General features: G+C 65.8%; 4 protein-coding genes across 5 annotated transcripts; 2 read left to right on the top strand and 2 right to left on the bottom strand.

Annotated features, from left to right (window-relative positions):
* Positions 1-57: 57 nt before the first annotated feature.
* MEPCE (methylphosphate capping enzyme) lies at positions 58-5,933 on the top strand. Its single transcript, XM_064737714.1, has 4 exons — positions 58-1,278; positions 2,520-2,738; positions 4,516-4,642; positions 5,653-5,933. Exons 1-4 carry the CDS (start codon positions 73-75, stop codon positions 5,703-5,705), a joined length of 1,605 nt encoding a protein of 534 aa, XP_064593784.1. The 5' UTR covers positions 58-72; the 3' UTR covers positions 5,706-5,933.
* Positions 5,934-6,206: 273 nt separating this feature from the next.
* PPP1R35 (protein phosphatase 1 regulatory subunit 35) lies at positions 6,207-7,384 on the bottom strand. Of its 2 annotated transcripts, XR_010443299.1 has the most exons (5): positions 7,249-7,384; positions 6,943-7,168; positions 6,743-6,852; positions 6,422-6,655; positions 6,217-6,300 (listed from the first exon to the last, which is right to left on the bottom strand). XR_010443299.1 is itself a non-coding variant. In XM_064737702.1 (4 exons), exons 1-4 carry the CDS (start codon positions 7,333-7,335, stop codon positions 6,488-6,490), a joined length of 591 nt encoding a protein of 196 aa, XP_064593772.1. In that variant the 5' UTR covers positions 7,336-7,382; the 3' UTR covers positions 6,207-6,487. The 2 variants fall into 2 exon arrangements, 1 of the variants encoding a protein (XP_064593772.1); XM_064737702.1 differs by having other exon boundaries at positions 6,207-6,655; positions 7,249-7,382.
* Positions 7,385-7,573: 189 nt separating this feature from the next.
* LOC135460774 (TSC22 domain family protein 2-like) lies at positions 7,574-9,156 on the bottom strand. The gene is made up of 4 exons (XM_064737689.1): positions 8,650-9,156; positions 8,480-8,574; positions 8,212-8,260; positions 7,574-7,931 (listed from the first exon to the last, which is right to left on the bottom strand). Exons 1-4 carry the CDS (start codon positions 9,154-9,156, stop codon positions 7,749-7,751), a joined length of 834 nt encoding a protein of 277 aa, XP_064593759.1. The 3' UTR covers positions 7,574-7,748.
* Positions 9,157-9,286: 130 nt separating this feature from the next.
* Positions 9,287-15,754, top strand: LOC135460792 (basic proline-rich protein-like). Its single transcript, XM_064737715.1, has 7 exons — positions 9,287-9,339; positions 9,401-9,547; positions 10,617-10,778; positions 12,178-12,407; positions 13,765-14,544; positions 14,635-14,787; positions 15,309-15,754. The coding sequence occupies exons 1-7, from the start codon at positions 9,287-9,289 to the stop codon at positions 15,752-15,754; spliced, it is 1,971 nt and encodes a 656-aa protein (XP_064593785.1).
* Positions 15,755-15,952: the final 198 nt, after the last annotated feature.

Genomic DNA, 15,952 nt, shown 5'->3' with positions numbered 1-15,952 from the left:
ATCGCGGGCGGGAGGCGGCGGGCGCGGAGGGCCCGCGCGCGCGGCTTCCCCCGCTCCCCCCTCCGCCGGCGCATGCGCGGGGGCGGCGCGGCGCAGCGCGCAGGCGCGGGCCGGGCCGCCATGGCGGCGGCGCCTGAGGCCTTCCTGGTGCCGCCGCCGCCGCCGCCTCCTCCCGCCGCCGCCGCGGCCCCGAGCGAGCCCCCCGAGCCGCCGCGGCCCCGCAATGGCCTCCGCGCCGCGGGCGGCGGCGGCGGGAAGCGGCGCAGCAGCTGCGGGGCGAAGCAGCCGGCGTGGAAGCGGCGGCGCCGCGCGGCCTCGGAGTGCGGCCCGGTGCTGCCCTCAGAGTTCCTGCTCGGCGGGAACATCTTCGACCCGCTCAACCTCAACAGCCTGCTGGACGAGGAGGTCAGCCGCGCCCTGAACGCCCGCACCCCGCAGTCCTCGCCGCTCCCGCAGCGCGGCCGCGACCCCGTGGAGATCCTGGTGCCGCGGGACATCACGGACCCGCTGAGCCTGAACGCGCCCGGTGAGGGGCTGCGCCTGGCCTCGCCCGCCAAGAGCGCCCGCCGCCGGCACCGGCACCGCGGCCAGCAGCGGGGCAGCACCGCCGCCAGCACCGCCGCCAGCACCGCCGCGACCGCCGGCGAGGAGCCCGCCCGGCCCGCCGAACCCTCCGCCGCCGCCACCGCCCCGCCGTGCCCCGCCGCCCTGCCCGCCCCCGGCCGGCACCGCAAGCGCCGACGGACTTGCAGCAAATCCGAGGGGCCTCGCCCTCCTCCTCCTCCTCCTGCCGCCGGCAGCACCACCACCACCACCACCACCACCACCGAGAAGCCGAAACCCCCCGGCAAGGCGGCGCAGCGCCCGCGGCACCAGGTGCGCAAGTTCCAGTACGGGAATTACTGCAAATACTACGGGTACCGCAACCCCGACGTGGAGGACGCGCGGCTGCGGGCGCTGCGGCCCGAGTGGTTCGCGGGCAAGGAGGTGCTGGACGTGGGCTGCAACGTGGGGCACCTGACGCTGAGCATCGCCAAGCGCTGGGCGCCCGCCCGGGTGGTGGGGCTGGACATTGACGGGCGGCTGATCCGCTCGGCGCGCCAGAACATCCGCCACTACCTGTCCGAGGGGCTGGGCGCCGACGGCGAGGCCGCGGGGGCGCCCAGGAAGGGATTCCCGGCCGCGCTCTGCGCCAGCCGCGGCCCCATCGCCGCCCCGCAGCTGCCGCCCGACGGGCCCGGCGCCGCCGACTTCCCGCACAACGTGGTGTTCGTCACGGTGAGCGAGGAGAGCGGGGCCGGGGGTCTCCGTGGGCTTGAGGGGGTGGTGAGTCGGTCCGGCGGGTTGGTGAGGGTTTTAGGAGGGTTTTGTTCGGGTTTTCGGGGGTCTGAGTGGACTTGAGGGGGTGGCAGTGGGTTTGGGGAGTTTCAGGAGGATTTTGGTTGGGTTTTGGGGTGATCTCGGTGGGTGTTACAGGGCTGGATGGGTTGAGAGCAGTTTTAGGTGGATTTTCGGTGATTTTGGGCTCCTGGCAGGCCCAGAGCGGTGGCAGGGGTGGCTGAGTGGGGTGACAAAGGGGCACAGGGGAATATGGGGGGGTCTGGGGTGGGCTCTGGGAGGGGGTCCCCAGGAGGGCGGGGTGCTGTGGGACCCCCTGGTTCCATGCTGGTCTGCATGGGGCAGCTCTGGGCCCCGAGGGGGCTCAGTGTGCGCCCCCCGCCCCTTAAAATCCTTCTGTGGGTACCCCAAAACCTTCAGGGGGGTTCAGTGTGTGCGCCCCACCCCCTAAATCCTTAACTGGGTCTCAGTGTGTGCCCCCCACCCCCTAAAACCCTTCAGGGGGGCTCAGTGTGTGCCCCCCACCCCCTAAAACCCTTCAGGGGGGCTCATTGTGTGCCCCCCACTCTATCAAACACCCCAAAACTGCTCAGGGGGGCTCAGGTTCCAACCCTTCAGGGAAGCTCAGATCCCATTTCCAGCCCCCCAAAAGCCCCTCAGTGCCCCCCCAAAACCCCTCAGTGTGCCCCTACACCCCCTGTGACACCCCCAAAACCCTTCAGGGGGTCTCAGATCCCATCTCCAGCCCCCCAAAACCCCTCAGTGTGCAGCCCCCAGCCCCTCACTGCCCCCCCAAACCCCCTCAGTGTGCCCCTACACCCCCTGTGACACCCCCAAAACCCTTCAGTGCGCCCCCCACCCTCTAAAATCCTTCCTTGGGTACCCCAAAACTCTTCAGTGGCACTCACTCTGTGCCCCCCCGCCCCACAGTGCCCCCCAGAAACCCTTCAGGGGGTCTCAGATTCCATCCCCACACCCCTCAAACCCTTCAGGGGGCTTCACTCTGTACCCCCCAGCCCCTCATTGCCCCCCCAAAACCCCTCAGTGTGCCCCTACACCCCCTGTGACACCCCCAAAACCCTTCAGGGAGTCTCAGATCCCATCTCCAGCCCCCCAAAAGCCCCTCAGTGTGCAGCCCCCAGCCCCTCAGTGCCCCCCAACGCCCTCCCCGTGCCCCCCAGGGTAACTACGTGCCCGAGCGGGAGGAGGCCGTGTGTCTGCAGCGCCCCGAGTTCGACGTGGTGCTGCTGCTGTCGCTGACCAAGTGGGTGCAGCTCAACTGGGGCGACGAGGGGCTCAAGAGGCTCTTCCGGAGGGCCTTCAGGCACCTGCGGCCCGGGGGGCTGCTGCTGCTGGAGCCGCAGCCCTGGGAGTCGTACCGGAAACGCAAGGGGCTCACCGTGAGTCTGGGGGCGTCATTGCGGGGTTAATGTGGGGTTTGGGGGTTGGTCAGGGTTTGGGGGTTAATGTGGGGTTTGGGGGGGTCACAGAGGGGTTAATGTGGGGTTTGGGGGGCTCCTGCTGCTGTACCGCAAGCACAAGGGGCTCACCGTGAGTCTGGGGGCGTCGCTCAGGGTCTGGGGTGTCACTGAGGGTTAATGTGGGGTTTGGGGTGTCACTGAGGGTGAATGTGGGCTTTGGGGGGTTAATGTGGGGTTTGGGGGGTTCCTGCTGCTGGAGCCGCAGCCCTGGAGTCCTACCGGAAACGCAAGGGGCTCACCGTGAGTCTGGGGGCGTCATTGGGGGGTTAATGTGGGGTTTGGGGGGTTAATGTGGGTTTGGGGGTTACAGAGGGTTAATGTGGGGTTTGGGGGTTGCAGAGGGGTCTGGGGCGTCACTGAGGGGTGAATGTGGGTTTGGGTGTTAATGTGAGGTTTGGGGGGTTCCTGCTGCTGGAGCCGCAGCCCTGGGAGTCGTACCGGAAACGCAAGGGGCTCACCGTGAGTCTGGGGGCGTTATTGGGGGGTTAATGTGGGGTTTGGGGGGTTAATGTGGGGTTTGGGGTCTCCTGCTGCTGTACCGCAAGCGCAGGGCTCACCGTGAGTCTGGGGTGTCATTGGGGGCCTGGGGGGTCACTGAGGGGTTAATGTGGGGTTTGGGGGGGTTAATGTGGGGTTTGGGGGGGTTCCTGCTGCTGGAGCCACAGCCCTGGAGTCGTACCGCAAGCGCAAGGGGCTCACCGTGAGTCTGGGGGCGTCACTGAGGGGTCTGGGGGTGTCATTGAGGGGTTAATGTGGGGTTTGGGGGGTTTGGGGGCTCTGGGTAGGGTTTGGGGGGTTAATGTGGGGTTAATGTGGGCTTTGGGGGGTTAATGTGGGGTTTTGGGGGTTACAAAGGGGTTAGTGTGGGGTTTGGGGGTTCCTGCTCCTGTACCGCAAGCACAAGGGGCTCACCGTGAGTCTGGGGGCGTCGCTGAGGGGTCTGGGGGTGTCATTGAGGGGTTAATGTGGGGTTTGGGGGGTTAATGTGGGGTCTGGGGGCGTCACTGAGGGCTGTGGGTGGTTATAAATGGGTCTGGGGGAGTCATTGGGGGGTTATGAAGGGGTCTGGGGGGGTTATAGAGGGATTTTGGGGCGTCACTGAGGGGTCCTAAAGGGGTCTGGGAGGCTTTGGGGGTTATAAATGGGTCTGGGGGTTTCTGTGCCCTCAGTGGGGCAGGATCGGGGGTGAATCTCTGGATTTTGGGGGTCCCAGGGGGGTTCCTGACCCCTTTTAGCCCCCCAGGACACGACGTGGGTGTTTTTTGGGTGGGATATCTCTATTTTTGGGGTAAATCTCTATTTTTTTGTGTTTTTCTCACCCGTTTCCCCCCGCAGGAGACAATGTAGGTTATTTAGTGTGGATATATTTATTTTTGGGGTAAATCTCTATTTTTTTGTGTTTTTCTCACCCGTTTCCCCCCGCAGGAGACAATGTGGGTTATTTAGGGTGGGATATATTTATTTTTGGGGTAAATCTCTATTTTTTTGTGTTTTTCTCGCCCTTTTTCCCCCCGCAGGAGACAATGTAATTATTTAGTGTGGATATATTTATTTTTGGTGTAAATCTCTATTTTTTTGTGTTTTTCTCACCCGTTTCCCCCCGCAGGAGACAATGTAGGTTATTTAGTGTGTATATATTTATTTTTGGGGTATAATTTCTATTTTTTTGTGTTTTTCTCACCCCTTTTCCCCGCAGGAGACGACGTACCGGAACTACCAGCGCATCCGGCTGCGTCCCGAGCAGTTCCCGGCGTACCTGACCTCGCCCGAGGTGGGCTTCGAGCGCTGCGAGCTGCTGGGGACCCCCCAGCACAGCTCCAAAGGTGGGACCCCCAAAAATCCCCAGCCCCGGGCCGCAAAAACGGCATTTTTGGGGGGGTTTTTAATGATTTTTTTAGGGATTTTCTGAATTTTTGGAGGGTTTTTAGGGCATTTTTTTGAATTTTTGGAGGGTTTTTTAGGGATTTTCTGAATTTTTGGAGTTTTTTAGGGTATTTTCTGGGCTTTTAAAGGGTTTTTTTAAGGGTATCTTAAGTATTATTAAGGATATATTAGTTATTATTAAGAGTATATTATTATTAAGGGTGTATATATATTATTATTATGTGTTACATTATATATAATATATATAGATTTATATCTCATAAAGCACATTAATTATACATATAAAACATAATTAGATATTATATTTTATTTTATATATATTATATAGATATATGCAATTATATATATTATATATGTGTTATATATATAGATTAATATTGAGTCTATTAAGTATTACTTAGAATTTGTAAATATTATTTAAGAGTTATTAAGTATTAAAAATATTATTAAAATTTTAAATTATTTTAATATAATTATAACAATAATATTATAATATTTATTATAATAATTATATAATTAATATAGTATTAATATAATATATATAATTAATATAACATATAATTATAATGATAATAATACTATTATAATAATAATACTTATTATAATAATATAAGTATTAAAAATTCTATTTTTTTTTGAATTGGGGATTTTTAGGACTGTTTAAAAATTTTTAGGGATTTTTAGGACTGCTGAGTGTAAGTGAACAACTTTGTTGTTTGAGGATTTTTAGGGTTTATTAAAATTTTAGGGTGTTTTTAGGGTTTTTGTAAAGTAAGATATTTATGGAGCTCTTTTACAACTTTTTACGGTATATTTAGGAATTTTTTTCTTGATTTTTTTGGGATTTTAGTTTTTTTACTGTATTTTAGCATTATTTTGGGGTCCCAGTGTGAGGGTGGGCTGTGAGTTCTGTGCCCCCTCCCCAATTTTCCCTCTCTCCCCCCCCCAGGTTTCCAGCGGCCGATTTACCTGTTCCACAAGGGCCGAGGCCACGCCCCCTGAGCCCCCCCGGGTGGGGGCCGAGGCCACGCCCCCTGAGCCCCCCGGGTGGGGGAGGGGCGGGGGGGGCCGCTCCCCTCCCCCCCTCCCCGGCTGCCAAATGGGGAGAGGGGCCGCGCGCCCCCCCCTCCCCCCGCATTTTGGGGTGTTCCCTCCCCCTTCCCCCCCCCGGGCGTTTGCCGTGGTTTGCTCCGAGCGGGGGGCGGGGCCCCGAATAAAGGAGGTGATTGGTCAGCGCTGGGGGCGGGGTCATTCTTTGGGCGGGGCCTCAGATATAGGAGGTGATTAGTTCAAAATTAACGGGTTTGTTATTTTGGGGGGAAATAAAGGGATTTTGGGGAGAAAAGGGGTCACAAAACCCTTCAAAAATAACAAAATGTTTTGGGGGAGTGGGGGAAGGAATTTGGGGTAAAAAAAAAGGGTTTTGAGGTAGAAAAAGGGGGTTTTGGGAGGGGGAAAGGGGGATTTGGTGGGGTCACAGGGACACACAGACCATCAAAAATAACAAATTTATTATTTTGGGGGGAAAAAGGGGGATTTGAGGGGGGCAAATAGGGATTTTGAGGGGAAAAAGGGGATTTGGGGATAAAAAAGAGGAGTTTGGGTGAGAAAAGGGGGATTTGGGGTGGAAAAAGTGGATTTGGAGGGGGTGGAAAATGGGGATTTTTGGGGGGAAAAGGGGGAATTGGGGGGGAGGGATATTGGGGATAAAAAAGGGAATTTGGGGGCAATAAAAGGGTTTTTTTGGGGTGAAAAAGCGGGAATTTGGGGAGGGTCTCTCCCCGTTATCCCCCTCCCCACTGCAGCCGTTTCCGGTACATGGCGAACGCGGCTCCGGGGGGGCGCGGGCGGGCCCGGGGGGGCTCGGGGGGCGCGGGGGGGGGAAGGCACGGCCCCGCCCCCCCGGTGTTGGCCACGCCCCCCGCCAGCACGGCGAGGCACGGCCCCGGTACCTGGGGGGGGGGGCAAAGGACACAGTGGGGGCACCGCCGGTACCGGGGGGGGCACCGGGGATCGATTTGGGGGGGGGGGGGTCTCACCTGCGGAGGGGGCGCGGGCGGGACCCCCCTGCGCGGCCCCGGTACCGGCGGCGGCACGGCCAGGCTGACGAGCCCGCGGAACAGGCGCTGGGCCGGCGGCACGTTCATGGCTGGAACCGGGGGGGGTTCCGGTTAAACCGGGACTCACCGGTGACCCCCCTCCCCCCGGTCCTCCCGTTAATCCCCCGTCCCGCCGTTACCGGCGGCCGCCGCCCCGCCCAGCGCCGAGCGCGCCGCCCACGAGCTGCCCAGGAGCGCGGCCGCCGCTCGGGGCGCGTCGAACGGAACCGGGGCGGCCCCGCCGGGACCGGCGCGGGTGCTGTGCGGGGTGGGCGTGGCCAGGGACGGAGCCCCGGCTGCTTCATCCTCCTCATCCTCCTCCTCCTCATCATCCTCCTCCTCAGCCGCGATGGGCGCGAACCGCACCTGGGAACGGCGCGAGGGGAGAATTGGGGTCCCGGAGCCCCCCCCTGCCGGTTGGGGGTGTCCCGGTCCCCCTCCCCCACCTGTCGGTGGCCCCCCCCGCGCCCCCCCCGCCTCAGGATCCCCCCGGGCGGCGCCGGCGGCGGCGGCGGGAGCGCGCGCGGCCTCATGGCGGCGGAAGCCACGCCCTGTTTCCGCCGGTGGCCACGCCCCCTAGTAACGGTGACCGTTCCAAGAGGGCGGCGCCTCCCTGACCTCCCCAAGATGGCGGCGTCAAGGGGGTCACGCCACTCCCAAGATGGCGCCCGGCTCCTTCCGTGTCCCGGAGGCCGCGGGTTCGAGCCCCGCCTCGGCCGCTCGCCCCAGTTCAGTCGATTTTACCCCAAAATGAACACGGCGCATCCCCCGTGCTGTAAAAATCGCGAGTTTATTAAAAAAGGCCCCAAGTCGCGCAGAAAGGACTGCAGAGCTCGCTGTGCTCTGTCCCTTCCTCGCAGTGAAGCAGCAGCGGAACAGCGAGTACTGCCCCGTCCCTGGGACCCTCCAGAAACTTCCCGGGACCCCTCTCCGGGATGCCCCGGGCTCAGGGCGGCCCCGGGGGCGGCCCCGGGGGCAGGCGGGCCAGCTGCTGCGGCGTGGCCAGGGCTCGGAGCAGGCGGTTCTCCCTCTCCAGCGCCGCCCGCCGCTCGCTCAGCTCCCGGATCTGCTCCCGCAGCGCCTCCACCTCCTCCCGCACGGCCAGCAGCAGGTGCGACTTCACCAGGTCCTGGGGGGCACCGTCAGAGACCCCCAAAGGCCCCCAGACTCCTCCCTTCCAAGACCCTGAACCCCCTCACACTTCCTTCCCAGGTAACCAAACCATCCGACTCCTCCCTTTCAGGACCTCCATCCCCCCTCACATCTCCCTTCCAGGATCCCCAGACTCCCAACTCTTCCCTTCCAGGACCCCAATCCCCAATCTCCTTCCTTCCAGGACCCACATCCCCTCTCTCATCTCCCTTCCAGGACCCTGCTTCCCCCCCATTTCCTCCCCACCATTTTCTCACCATGGCTCTCTCGATCTTGTTGTCGATGGCGGTGACGCCACTGCCGGCGCTGGGGACGAGGCGGGGGTCGCACAGACAGACAGAGATGGACAGACGGACACGGTGGGTGGGGGAAGGGCACAGCACACCACCCTCCCCTCCCCCACCTTTTTTACCTTCCCCTTTTTTTGGGGGGGGTGGGGGAGGGGAAGTCGCGCCCCTCCCTCGCACCTGCCAAGCCCCGCCTCCTCTCCCCCCGCCCCGCCCAGACCGGAAGTTCCACCCTTACCCCTCGTCCTCGCTCTCCTCGCCAGCCAATCCCAGGCGCGCGCTGAGCTCGGCTCCGCCCCCTGGGCGTGGCGAGGGGGGTTTGGGGGGCAGCGCCTGTAAACAAACAAAGGGGTGTTGGGGGCGTGGTTACAGTAGCCCCGCCCCCCACGGAGACCCCGCCCACCTCACCTGCTGCACGAGCTGCGCGAAGGCCCCGAGGGAGCGGGGCTGGTGGGGGGCGGGCACGGCCCGGGGGGCGTCCAGCGACACCGGGACCCTCCCGCCGCCAACGCCGCCGCCGCCCCGCGGGGACGCGTCCCGCTCGTAGAAATCGCGGCACAGCCACCGGCCCCGCCGCAGCACCTCTCCCGGCGACAGCAAACGAACGAGGCGGAACCGGGACCCGCTGGGGCTGCCGGACGAGGAAGGCGCGGAACCGGCGGCGGCGCCCGAGGCATCGCCGGCCGCGCTCCCGCTGCCGCCGCGGACGCTGGTGATGGCGAAGCCGCTCTTCTTGCGGCTCATGGGGGCGGCGGCGGCGGGAGGAGGAGGAGGAACATGGCGGGGCCGGCCCGGAGCCGTTACCGGCGGCGGCGGCGGCGGTGGCGGCGGCAGGACCCGGAAGTGGGAACCGGAAGTGATGTTGCGCTTTAAGGCGGCGCTGTAAGGCGCGCCCCTCCCCAAGCCGCGCCCCATTCGCGGAAAGCCCCGCCCATCTTAGGACATACCCTCGAACCACGTGACCTCCCGCCGCGCCGCGGGCCCTCCGCGCCGCCAGGGGGCGCCCTCGCGGCGGCGGCGCGTCCCGGACGCTGCGTCAGCGCCAATGGAGCGGCGCGAGCGGGAGGCGGGAGCGGCCGGTGAGGGCGGAGGGGAGGGGTGGGGGTGGGCCCGGAGCCCCTCCCGCGCCCGGTGACCACCCGCTGCCCCTCCCCCGCAGGCCGCTAGACCCCCCCCGCCATGGGCCAACGCCCCCCGTGAGCCCCCGGCCCCCCCCGGGCCCGGCCGTGCTGCCGGCGGTGGGGGGGGGGGTGCGGCGGTGGATTCCCCCCCCCCCACAACCGTGGGATCCCGGAGAGAGCGACAGGTAACGGGGAGGGGGGCGCGGGGACGGGGGGAGGACAGAGGAACCCCGGGGGCCGGGTGGGACGAGGGGGGACCCCCGGCTTGGGGGTGATTTGGGCGGTCGTGAGGGGTGGGGGGAGCTGGGGAGGGTCCCCAGCGCCGGTGGGAGCGGAGGGGCCGGGGGTCCGCGGGCGTGCGGGGGGTTCGGGGTACCCCGGTATCACCGAGGAGGGGCCGGGGGTCCGCGGGCGTGCGGGGGGCTCGGGGTACCCCGGTATCACCGAGGAGGGGCCGGGGGTCCGCGGGCGTGCGGGGGGCTCGGGGTACCCCGGTATCGCCGAGGAGGGGTCGGGGTCCGCGGGCGTGGGGGGGGCTCGGGGTACCCCGGTATCACCGAGGAGGGGTCGGGGGTCCGCGGGCGTGCGGGGGTTTGGGCACCCCGGTATCACCGAGGAGGGGTCGGGGGTCCGCGGGCATGCGGGGGGTTTGGGTACCCCGGTATCACCGAGGAGGGGTGGGGGGTCCGCGGGTGTGCGGGGGGTTGGGGTACCCCGGTATCACCGAGGAGGGGTCGGGGTGGGGTTGGAGGACCCGGCGGGCGGGGGTCCCATAGGGGGGAGGGGAGGGCAGAGAGACCCGGGGCCTGGGTGGGGAGGGGTCTTCGGGGATTTGGGTTGGGGGTCTTGGGGAGTCTGGGGCTTTGGGAGCCGAGCTCCAAGGGGGTCTCGGGCTTTGGGGGCGCCGGTACCCCGGGCATGGGAGGGGGGTCGTGAGGGGACTGGGGAGGGGGTCTTGGGGATCCTGAGGGGTTTGGGGAGGGGGTCTTGAGGAGGCTGGGGCGTTTGGGGGTCTGGGGAGGGGGATCTTGGTGGGCTGAGGGATTTGGGGAGGGGGATCTTGGTGGGCTGAGGGGTTTGGGGTTGGAGTCCTGGGTGGGCTGAGGGATTTGAGGAGGGGGTCGTGGTGGCGCTGCAGGGTTTGGGGAGGGGTCCTGGTGGTTTTGGGAGGGGGTCATGGGAGGACCCCGGGAGTGGGCGGGGCCCGCTCCGAGCCCGGGGGGGCGGGGCCCGCGCTGAAGCCCCGCCCCGCAGCCCCCCAGCCATGAGCGCCCCCCCGCGGTCGGAGCTCGCCGCCGCCGCCGCCGCCGCCCTGCTGCGCCTGGGCGAGGAGCGCCCCCCCGCGGCCGCCATGAGCCTCCTGCAGCGCAAGGGCCGCAACGAGTGGCGCCCCCGCGAGGAGGAGCCCAGGAAGGGGTCAGCGACACGGGGGGACACGGGGGGACACGGGGGGACACGGGGGGACACGGGGACACCCCAGGGCTGCACTGCGGGAAAGGCAGCACCCTTGGGACCACCCGTATGTGACAATGGGAGCCCCAGGAGCACCCTTGGGGGACAATGGGAACCTCTGGGACCACCCTTATGGCACCCTAGGAGTCCCAGGACCACCCTGGCACCACTCAAGGGACACTGGGAGCCCCAGGACCACCCTTGGGGGACCCTGGGACCACCCTGAACCACCATCAGGGGACCCTTAGAGCCCCTGAGACCATTCTTGGGGGACACTGGTTGCCCAAAACCACCCGGGACCACCCTTATGGGACCCTGGGAGCCCCTGGGACCACCCTGGGACCACCCTTGGGGGACACTGGGAGCCCCAGGACCACTCTTGGGGGACATTGATGGCCCTGGACCACTCTTGGGGGACCCTGGGATCCCTCAGGACCACCCTGAGAGGTCACTGAGCCCCCTCAGAATTCCCCAAAAAGCCCCAAATGAGCTGGGAACCCCTTCCCCTTCTCCCCTTGCACCCCCAAAGTTGGAATGGAACCCCCCAGAAAAGGGGAGTGGGATCCACCCAAAAAGGGGAATGGAAGCCCCCAAAAAGGGGAAAGGGGGCCCCGGAAAAGGGGAATGGAACCCCCCCAAAAAGGAGAATGGAACCCTCCAAAAAGGGGAATGGGAATCTCCTTAAAAAGGCGAATGAGATCCCCCAAAAGGGGGAATGGGATCCCCCAAAATGGGAATGGAACCCTCCAAAAAGGGGAATGGAACCCCCCCAAAAAGGGGAATGGAACCCTCCAAAAAGGGGAATGGAACCCCCCCAAAAAGAGAATGGAACCACCCAAAAAGGGGAATGGGATCCCCAAAAAGGGGAATGGAACCCCCCCAAGAGGAGAATGGGACCCCCCCAATAAGGCGAATGGAACCCCCCAATAAGGGGAATGGAACCCTCCAATAAGGGAAATGGAACCCTCCAAAAAGGGGAATGGGACCCACCAAAAAGGGGAACGGAACTCCCCCAAAAAGGGGAATGGGATCCACCTAAAAAGGGGAATGACACCCCCCCAAAAACGGGAATGGGACCCTCAAAAAGGAGAATGGGATCCTCCAAAAAGGGGAATGGGACCCCCAAAAAGGGGAATGGGATCCCCCAAAAGGGGAATGGGGGCCCCGAAAAAGGGAATGGGATCCTCCAAAAAGGGGAATGGGGGCCCCGAAAAAGGAGAATGGGACCCCCAAAAAGGGGAATGGGATCCCCCAAAAGAATGGGCCCCCCAAACAGGGGAATGGGCCCCCAATCCCCCCCTCCCACCCCACGATCCCGGGGGGTCTCGGGGTGCCCCTGACGCCCCCTCCCTCCCCCCGGCAGGGTGCCCAAGGCGCGCGAGGGGGGGTCTCTGCGGCGCCCCCTGCGCGTGGGGTTCCTGACGCTGCCGGCGCCGCAGGAGCGCGGCCCCCGGCCCTGCGCCCCGGGCATGGCGCCCCGCTCGCTGTCCTGCCACGCCGTGGGGCTCCCCGAGCCCCCCCCGCGACCCCCGGCACCCCGCCCCGGCCCCCACGAGGGGCGGGGCCTCGAGGCGCCGCCCGCCAAGAGAGGGGGTGAGTGAGGGAGGGAGGGGGGACCCCGGGAATTGGGGCTGGGGGCGAGCGAGGGGGGCTCGGGGAGGTGGGGAGGGCAGGGAGGGGGTCCTGGGGAGGTTTGGGGGGCACGGAGGGAAATTTGGGGAGTGGTCCGGGGGAGGTTTGGGTGGCACAGAGGGGAATTTGGGGAGGGGGTGTACAAGGGGATCCTGTGGAAGTTTATGGGACACAAAGGGGAATTTGGGGAGGGGGTCCCGGGAAGGTTTGGGTAGCACAGAGGGGAATTTGGGGAGGGGGCATGGAGGGGAATTTAGGGAGGGGGCACGGAGGGGGTCCTGGGGAGGTTTGGGGGGCACGGAGGGGAATTTGGGGAGGGGGTCCTGGGGAGGTTTAGGGGACACAAAGGGGAATTTGGGGAGGGGGTCCCGGGCAGGTTTGGGTGGCACAGAGGGGAATTTGGGGAGGGGCATGGAGGGGAATTTAGGGAGGGGTCCCGGGGAGGTTTAGGGGACACAAAGGGGACTTTGGGGGGGCAAGCACAGAGGGGGTCCTGGGGAGGATTAGGGGACACAGAGGGGAATTTGGGGAGGGGGTCCCGGAGAGGTTTGAGTGCCACAAAGGGGAATTTGGGGAGGGGGTCCCAGAGACGTTTGAGTGCCACAGAGGGGAATTTGGGGAGGGGGTCCCGGGGAGGTTTGGGTGGCACAAAGGGGAATTTGGGGAGGGGGTCCTGGGATTTTTGGGTGGCACAGGTGGGACACAGGGAATTTGAGGAGGAGGTCCCAGGGTGGTTTCGGTGGCGCGGAGGGGAATTTGGGGAGGGGCACGGAGGGGGTCCTGGGGAGGCTTGGGGGCACGGAGGGGAATTTGGGGAGGGGGCACGGAGGGAAATTTGGGGAGGGGTCTTGGGGAGGTTTAGGGGACACAAAGGGGACTTTGGGGACAAGCACAGAGGGGTCCTGGGGAGGTCTGGGGGGCACGGAGGAAAATTTGGGGAGGGGGTCCCGGGCAGGTTTGGGTGCAACAAAGGGGAATTTGGGGAGGGGGTCCTGGGGATTTTTTGGTGGCACAGGTGGGACACAGGGAATTTGGGGAGGGGGTCCTGGGCAGGTTTGGGTGCCACAAAGGAAATTTGGGGAGGGGGTCCTGGGGAGGTTTGGGGGGTACAGAGGGGAATTTGGGGAGGGGGTCCTGGGGAGGTTTGGGTGGCACAGAGGGGACACAGGGAATTTGGGGAGGGGGTCCCGGGCAGGTTTGGGTGGCGCGGAGGCGGTATAAGGAATTTGGGGAGGGGGTCCCGGGCAGGTTTGGGCGGCGCGGAGGCGGTATAAGGAATTTGGGGAGGGGGTGCCAGCCCTGAACCGCCCCCCGCCAGGCGCCCCCCGCGGGGGCTGCGTGCGCCAGACGCCCCCCCTGAAGCCGTCGCGCAGCCCCCAGACCCGGCTGTCGGCGGGCGCGGCCGCGGCCGAGCCGGAGGAGCCCGTGTACATCGAGATGGTGGGCGACGCGCGGGGGGGCGCGGCCCCGCCCCCCGAGGAGCCCGAGGCCATCTACGAGGAGATGAGCTGCCCCCTGCCCGCGGGGGAGGGGCCGGCCCCGGGACACGCCCCTTTCGCGGGACACGCCCCCTCCTACGGACACGCCCCGCCCCACGCCCCTTTCGGCGGCCCCGCGCTGCACTCCGGCCACGCCCATTACGCGGGACACGCCCCTTTCTCCGGACACGCCTCTCACGCCGGCCGCGCCCCTTTCATCGGCCACGCCCCTTTCTCCGGCCCCGCCCCCATCCCGCCTCCTTTCCCCAACCTGCTGCCGCCCCGCCCACCCCCGCTGGCCCCGCCCCCCGAGGGCGCCTCGCGCCTGCCCCTCCCCTCGCGCCGCGAGGCCCCGCCCCCCGCCCGCGCGCGCAGCCACTCCACGCCCCTCCCCCCGCACCACGCGCCGGGAGGGGCGGGGCGCGAGCGCGGGGGGGCGGGGCTCGGCCCGCTGCCCCTCCCACCCTCCGCCGAAGCTCCGCCCCCGGGGAAACGCCCGCCCGCCTACGAGAGCCTGCGCGGGGGCGTGGCCTCGGCAGGCCCCGCCCTCGCCCGCGAGGAGGAGCCGCCCCTTCGCCGTGGGGGCGGAGCCTCCGCCCGGCGCGGGAAGGAGACCGAGAGTGAGTGACAGCCTGTGTGGGCGGGGCTTGCTGCGGGGCCACGCCCTGTGGGCGGGACTGACCCTCCCCTTCCCCCCCCCTCTTTGGCAGAGGCGCCGGAGCCCCCCCGGGAGGAGCGGGCGGGGGCGGGGTCAGGGTCGGCCCCGCCCCCCTCAGGGATCCCGGTGAGGGCGGAGGGGCCGCGGGGGCGGCCGGGACCCCCCCTGCCCTGCCAGACCTTCCCCGCCTGCGGGAGAGCCTCGGGTACGTGCGGGACACACCTGGGAACGGGGGGGGGGGACACAGCTGGGAACGGGGGGGGGGGACACAGCTGGGAATGGGGGGGGGACACAGCTGGGAATGGGGGGGGGGGGACACACCTGATATGGGGGGACACAGCTGGGAATGGGGGGGACACAGCTGGGAATGGGGGGGGGACACAGCTGGGAATGGGGGGGACACACCTGGGAATGGGGGGCGACACCTGGGAATGGGGGGGGGACACAGCTGGGAATGGGGGGGGACACAGCTGGGAATGGGGGGGGACACAGCTGGGAACGGGGGGGACACAGCTGGGAATGGGGGGGACACAGCTGGGAATGGGGGGGGACACAGCTGGGAATGGGGGGGGGACACAGCTGGGGGGAAACTGAGGCACAGGGGAGGACAGGGAAGACACAGCTGGTGTTGGGGGGTGGGTGCACCGAGGGTCAGGGGGTGACACCGTCGGTGACCCCTTTTTTGCCCCTCCCTGACGCCCCCTCCCCTCCTCTCCCCTCCCGCAGAGCTCCCCGGGGGTCCCCGCCTGGGCCGCTCCGCCTCCACCTCGGGGGTCCGCCAGGCCGGAGCCCCCTCCCCGTTCCCGCGGGGCGCGCCCCCCCCCTCGCGGCCGCTCTCCGGGGGTCTCCCCGGGCACGGCGGGGTCTCGGGGGGGGGCTCCTCGGGGGTCTCGTCGCTGCCCGCGGCCCCCCGGCCCCGGGACGGGCAGCTGCAGGAGGTGATCGAGCGCAAGCGCTGCGTGTGCACCGAGATCAAGGCGCGCGGCGGGCGGGAGCGCGCGGGGCTGTGCCGGCAGGACAGCGCCCCCCCCCTGCCCGTGCCCCCCGTGCCGGCTCCGCCCCCCGCCCGCCCCCCCCCGCCCCCTCCCCCCCCGCCACCGCCGCCCCCTCCCCCCCCCGGCACGCCCCCGGCCCGCCGGCCCCACGCCGTGCTCTGGGACACCGCCATCTGACCCCTCCCCCACCCCGCACCCCGGGGTGCCTGGAGCACCCCAAAGCCGGGCCCCCCCCCCCGCCCCCTCCCCAAAATCACTCGTGGGTTAGGATAAAATGGGGGGGGGGGCTAAAGTGGGGAAAGGGAGAGGGGGGGGCGACACGGCTGGGCCGGGTTAGGGGAGGATCGGGGGGGTATTTATGGGATACGGAGACCC

Source organism: Zonotrichia leucophrys, unplaced genomic scaffold, assembly GCF_028769735.1.
Source record: "Zonotrichia leucophrys gambelii isolate GWCS_2022_RI unplaced genomic scaffold, RI_Zleu_2.0 Scaffold_99_161681, whole genome shotgun sequence".
In the NCBI taxonomy this organism is placed as follows: domain Eukaryota; kingdom Metazoa; phylum Chordata; class Aves; order Passeriformes; family Passerellidae; genus Zonotrichia; species Zonotrichia leucophrys.
The sequence above is the reverse complement of the archived record's forward strand: the minus strand, read 5'-3'. Positions and strand labels throughout refer to the sequence as shown.